Below are 6,615 nucleotides of genomic sequence, written 5' to 3' on the forward strand. Positions count from 1 at the left end.
AATCTACTTAATCTTTTATCAAAAACAGTCAAAAGGCAGATAAAAGATTTCATAACTCGGCTAAACCCACGAGCTCAACCTGTGTGGGATTCGTGCCGGGGCAATTCACGTTGGCAAATGAAATATATAGATATCATTTGGCCCCTGTTTGATAAGAATTAAAGTCGAACTTTTAACAAATTTCGATAAAGTTGATGAAATATATAACTAAAAGTTAATTATTGACTTTGATTTAATTTATAATCTAAATTTTAATCCGACCAAACAAACAAGGGCTTAGGGAAAAAAAAAAAATAGGTACACTTTTACATTGTACACAGGTACATGACCTTTTAGGTTGTAATAAACGGGAACGTGATTTTCTAGGAACATTTATATTTACCTACATTATAATAAATTGCAAAGGAAAAAGTACGCATTTGTTACTACAATATCCTGCAAATCAGGATTAACAAAACTCATTATTGTATAAAGTATGAAAACCTTCGACTTTATCCTGAAAAATCAAAAATTGTAGGTCTTCAGAACGGAGGATGCCAAAACATTCTAGTATTGATGGAGCAAGATGTGCCGTGTTTGTAGTTGCATTACCAAATGCCAGAGAATTCTCTCGGTTAGTCTGGAAGTAACTTTCACCGCACCTTCTTTGCCATCTTCGGGTTTTTGGACATTCGAATACTTTTGGGAGTAATTTCAACCAGCTCATCTTCTTGAATGTACTCTATGCAGTCATCCAGACTGTAATCCAGTGGGGTATCGAGAACCACTACACGTGCCAACAGAGAAATTGATCAATAATCAAGGGCGTAACTAAGAAAAAATTCTTACTTAAACAGAGCCCATAAGCACAAGTATTCGGCCGCTATGAGAATCTAAGCATCTCTGTAACATCAATGTTGATAGGACGTAAAACAAGCATAGCGAATTATTTCTTCTCCAGCATCAAAGAACCGTGAGCATTCATAAGAAATATCATTTCCCCTGCCCTTTTACCGGGTTCATTCATCATTCTTCGTACTCTATGGTGAATAATTAAGCAAAAAACAACCAATTTAACAGGTAAAAAATCTTCAGTTTCTCACCTGTTTGTTCTTTATTGGAACGGATATTTGTTGCAGCTTTTTTCTTGCAGACATTGAGGGACAAGTCACCGGGGCGCTGATGAATTCCTACTATTTGTCCTTTATAGACATCGACTCCAGGGCCAATGACCAACTGTCCTCTTTCTTGTGAACTTGAGAGCGCATAAGATGTAGTCGTTCCATCCTCAAAAGCAACCTTTAAAAATTTATACAGATTAAGACATTCTGAAAATGTTATCAGAATCTCAATGAAACTTGTTTGTTTGGGGTTAGAAAGTACCAGAGAACCCAGGTCACGGGTACTTATATCACCAGCCCATGGTCCATATTCGTCAAATATAGTGTTAAGAACTGCTGTGCCTCGAGATGCTGTAAGAATGGAATTTCTCAGACCAAGGAGGCCCCGGGTTGGAATCTTATATTTCACCAGAGTTGTTCCTTCTGACCTAATAGATAAATAGGAGTAAGTTTTTATGCTACAATTCAAGATGGCAAACACACAAAAAAATAAAAATAATAAAAAAAAAATGAAAAAGAATATTTATCACCTCAAATTCTGGTAATGCGAGTAAAAGGATGAGCAGAAAAACAAGACATTCAAGTACACACATACGTATACACACACACACACGTCAAGTCATTTTCTGTTAGTATCAAAATTAAGGAGGAGCATCCAAAGGCACTAACATGAAATTTGCAATGATAAGATTTTTCTAACAAAGAAAATTGGAATTCTATAATTACTGAAACCTGCAAAAATTAATAACCAACTTCAACAGAGGGAAGTTTCAGGAATAAACTAGTAAAAATCACAGGGGAGGCCAGCATAACTACATAAATATAGACCAAAAAATAAAGCAATATAGGTACAATCTAACGAAGATTGTTCTTTTTGTTAGCTGTCATTCCAGTATAAGCAAGATTTTTCTGTTGGACGTTATTGTCAACAAGATAATTGCAAATAATTTTCATACCCAAGACCTTGCATGTCAAACATCTGTCCTCGCCTTCTCCCAAGAAGTTCTACAACAGGCCCCGTGTATTCTTCGGGTACCTCAACAGTAGCAATCTGCAGGAACAACCATAATAAGTTTTACCTTTTAGAAGAAAAAACATGGCCATGAAAATAGTAAATCGTTCAGTGCATTTAATATCATCTCCTTTTGACCAATGCAGACACTATTGTTACTTTTAGGGTAGTGCAACAGAATTTTCTTTTATAGCTTGTATCGATGATAGTGTATCACACACTTTAACTGCTTATATCTGTTTATTCAAAAAATTACAAATGCACATGCCAGTTATCAAGATGCAATTTCATACACAGAATTGCGCAATTTCTGCAGCAAATGTGATCACGTGTGCAGATGGTTGGTTAAAGAGAGGCAATTAGTGATGAAGAAAACCCGCGATAGATTGTCAAAATGCACTAGCCTGGTCTATTGCCAATTTCACTGTCACAACCCAGTTATCAAGATGCAATTTCATACACAGAATTGAGCAATTTCTGCAGCAAATGTGATCACGTGTGCAGATGGTTGGTTAAAGAGAGGCAATTAGTGATGAAGAAAACCCGCGATAGATTGTCAAAATGCACTAGCCTGGTCTATTGCCAATTTCACTGTCACAACATCTTTCAAAACATCGACTAAAGTAAAAATGAAATCTTAAACTAGTTGAAATTATAAAATACTTTCAATTCTATACATCTTTCCTCTCTCTATTTCCTATCTTCCTTTTTCTCCCTCTATGCCATATTGTATTACACAGTTGCTAGTGTGCACAGTAACATGTTCGTATCTAAACATAACTCTTAGTATTGAATGGTTCTATTAGCAAGCGGCAAATTTCTGTAAGACATGTAAAAGATAAGATAGAATGTACATTAACAAACATCTGAAGGAAATAAAAACAAAAAACTTAGCCTAACCTCATATGGTTCCAGCAACTTGTCGCCGACCTTTTTATTGATAACTTTGGGTGGTCCCACCATGAACTCATATCCTTCCCTCCGCCTGGAAACATTTATTAACATAAGCATGTGTAAAGACAGTAAACAAGGGTCAGAATCTAGGCCTCTTACATGTTCTCTATTAATATTGTGATATGTAGAGTGCCACGCCCGCTAACAATGAACGTATCTGAAGTTTCACCATCTTCGACTTTCATAGCCAAATTCCGCTCAAGCTCACGGTACAGCCTATCTCGTAGATTTCTACCAGTAACATACTTCCCCTGAAAAACATAAAAGAAATTTTTCCCCTCTTAAAGGTGGATTAAAATCCAAAAAATGATTTGTTGGCAGCAAACAGATGAATCTTGACGTGTAATGATTTCTATGACTAATCCTACTGTAGGGCCCAGAAAAAAATTTGATAAAAGAGGAAAAATAATTTCAATAAAAGTACTTTGGTGATATGCATGCATACATCAGAAAGTTTTAGGCAATTGGTCCCGATACATGTGCAACCAATTTTTTCCTCCATGATCACAGTCCTATACCAATAAAAGACAACAATTTGGCGTCTATAGTTTATCATTCATCCTTTGTATTATATGGTAAATATGTACTTTTTCATCTAAAAAAAAAAAAAAAAATCAATTTGCAGTCAAGAACATAAGCAACATGTTTCAAGCATTGGATCGACATCCTTCTCTTTTAATAAAGAAAAGTTTTTTCTTGAAAAATTAAGAAAAATGGGCCCAAACTTTTTAGAGCATCTCCAACCCAAATTCAAAATAGCGTAAACTGCTAATTTGGTGTGAAAATGATGCTCCAACCGGACTTCAAATTTTCACACCCAAATAGAGTAATAAACAGTGTAGCATCAGATTGTTCATTTGGTGTAATATATACAGTTTTAGTTATTTCCCATTTTGTCATTCATTTTACACAACAAATTTAATTCCTATTGTATCCTTTTATTACTTAATGATTAATTTTATTTATATTTGTTATAACTGGATTATTTTTTGTTAACATTTATAATAAATTGTAATCAAGTAATAAATAATAAGGCCTTGTTTGAGCAGCATTCTTTTAAAAAAATACATTCTTAAATAGTGATTTGACATCATTTCAATCACACATTCTTCATAAAATAATATCACACACAAATTCAAAACATTTTCTCATTTTTCAACCACACATTCTCTATCAATTTAATATTCCAAAATACATTCTTTCAAAATAATGTGGCTCACACACACACACTAATTACTTAATACATTAAAATAAAATTATTAAAATTCAAAAGTTGCTACAATTAATAAAACGAAATTAGCACTACAGCAACATAAATATTGAAAAGAGGCACACATTGCATTCGAAATGCATTAATTAATAATTTGTGGAATGAATATAATACCACGAATTAAATGACAAAACTAGTTGGACTTTATGTTTGTTTTATGAAATTTATATGTATTTTTTATATGTTATAATGTTAAATGTAATATTTTTTTTAATTGTGTTGTTAAGATGGGGGTAGGGAAGGGGTATAACTCAGCGGTAGAGTGTCACATTAACATGGTGAAAGTCATTTCTTGGTGTCAAAATAGGATATGTGATAGAAAAATGGAAGATCTATTCTCTTTGTGTAATGCATTTAAAATAATAATAATAATAATAATTGTAAATAAAATATTTGATTAATTAAATGTAATTTTTAATTAGTAATTTTAGTAGTAATAGAATATGTAATTAATTAATTTTTGAAATAAATTAGTTCTTAAGAATTAAAAAATAAGGAAAGAAAGGGGATTTTTTTTGTAATATTTAGTGTAATGGATTGGAGATGACAAAATAAGATGGTGTGAAAGTTGCACCCTTTTGGTGAAATGGGTTGGAGATAATACGTGGAAAAGATGAAAATGGTAGTTAGGATTCTAAGGATATTCGAGGCAATTATATACAAAGCCAAACTGTGGTGGGCTCTTAGAATTTGTTTGCACACATGCTTCAGAGTAAAACAAATGACCAAAATTCAAAATAATGTTTAAATATCAAGTTGGTATATTTTAAGGATGAACCCAGAAACCTAAGCAAAAACTCTCTAGTTCCCATTTTTGAGAGCAGTAGCAGCCTGTGAACCACACACTAGCAGTTTTAAATGAAAATTCGCTCTTTAAGAACATAATTATAAGTTAATATCCAGTCTCTGCTAGAATTTAGATTTGCAATATTCTTGTACACTCAAAAATTAGAATTTGAATTGAGATTAAATGCCTTATGAAAAAGCATACCTCACGGCCAACAAAAGGTGAAGTGTTGATCGAGAAAGACATTCTAACAGTAGGTTCTTCCACCTTAATTGAGGGTAATGGTTTCCCAGAAGTTTTGTCTGCAATGGTTTCCCCAATCTGTATCGATGAAAGAAAATTGATAAATTAAATAAGATGGGCATGTAAGTGCAAGCTGAACCCTAAATTACAAGTAAATACCAACAGTGGGAACAGCACCCATGTAAGAATAATTTTAATCTACCTGAATATCATCAATACCGCAAACAGCACATATATCACCTGCTTCCACTGTCTCTGCTGGAACTCTAAAGAATTTCTCGTACACAAAAAGTTCGCTTACTCTAGCAAATCTGCATTCATCTTCAGATGTACATATCTAAACAAAGAGAACAAACATACAGAACATCAAACTCTATTTATCATATCTTTGTTGAGAAATTGATGACTTCTGAACAAGTGTCTCCGACAAGGAGTTCTATCGAGATACCCCCATCCTTCGAGGAACAGATATGTATTTACTAAATTAAAAAGCTTCTCACTGGTACAGTAAACCTACCTTCACATCCATTCCTTTGCGCAATGCCCCAGCATGTAAACGTCCAATAGCAATGCGCCCTTTATGTTCATCATACTCGATATTTGTAGCCTAAAATAAGTTTAAACATGATAAAATAGCACACGACACATCCATAAAAGATCAAACCAACTGTTAGAAGAACGAATCAGAGAAAAAAGGAGTAGAACATTGAGAAAATGAACCGCCACTAACAAGCATTTGAAGTGCACCATCTTTCTCAATACGGGGCCCAGGTATGCATCTAATAATAGACTCAAAAAGAGGTCCAAGATCATCTGCCAAATTTTCAGGTGAAAGTCCGGCCTTTCCCTTGATACCACTTGCATATATTACTTGGAAATCACACTGCAAAAAGATCAAAACAAACTGGAGATTAAAATCTACATCACAATCTCTCGCGTATTGAAGTACAGAAATATTTAATCAACTAATGTTCAACAACTATAATGAAATATTTCAGAGTGGTGATAATTTTTCAATTCACTCTTCCCATTAAGAGGATACGATTTAAAAAGAGAGTTTATTGTACTCAAATTAGAGCCCATTACTTGAGTTCATGGCTGAAATGCAAGTTTAGGAAATGAATATTTAGCCCTTGTTTGAGCCCCATTCGTTGAAAAAAAAAATACATTCTTAAACGGTATTTTGATATCATTTCAACCATACATTCTTTAATAAAATAATATTACATGCAAATCAAAAAAATTTCCT

The 6,615-nt window shown here is 33.5% G+C and overlaps 1 protein-coding gene across 1 annotated transcript; it reads right to left on the reverse strand.

Moving 5' to 3' along the window:
• Positions 1 to 276: 276 nt before the first annotated feature.
• LOC111365896 (putative elongation factor TypA-like SVR3, chloroplastic) lies at positions 277 to 6,247 on the reverse strand. Its single transcript, XM_022986443.1, has 10 exons — positions 6,097 to 6,247; positions 5,884 to 5,973; positions 5,569 to 5,703; positions 5,328 to 5,444; positions 3,166 to 3,317; positions 3,013 to 3,097; positions 2,057 to 2,151; positions 1,363 to 1,528; positions 1,083 to 1,278; positions 277 to 766 (listed from the first exon to the last, which is right to left on the reverse strand). Exons 1-10 carry the CDS (start codon positions 6,100 to 6,102, stop codon positions 633 to 635), a joined length of 1,176 nt encoding a protein of 391 aa, XP_022842211.1. The 5' UTR covers positions 6,103 to 6,247; the 3' UTR covers positions 277 to 632.
• Between the last annotated feature and the right edge of the window lie 368 nt (positions 6,248 to 6,615).

Source organism: Olea europaea, chromosome 17, assembly GCF_002742605.1.
Source record: "Olea europaea var. sylvestris chromosome 17, O_europaea_v1, whole genome shotgun sequence".
NCBI lineage: Eukaryota > Viridiplantae > Streptophyta > Magnoliopsida > Lamiales > Oleaceae > Olea > Olea europaea.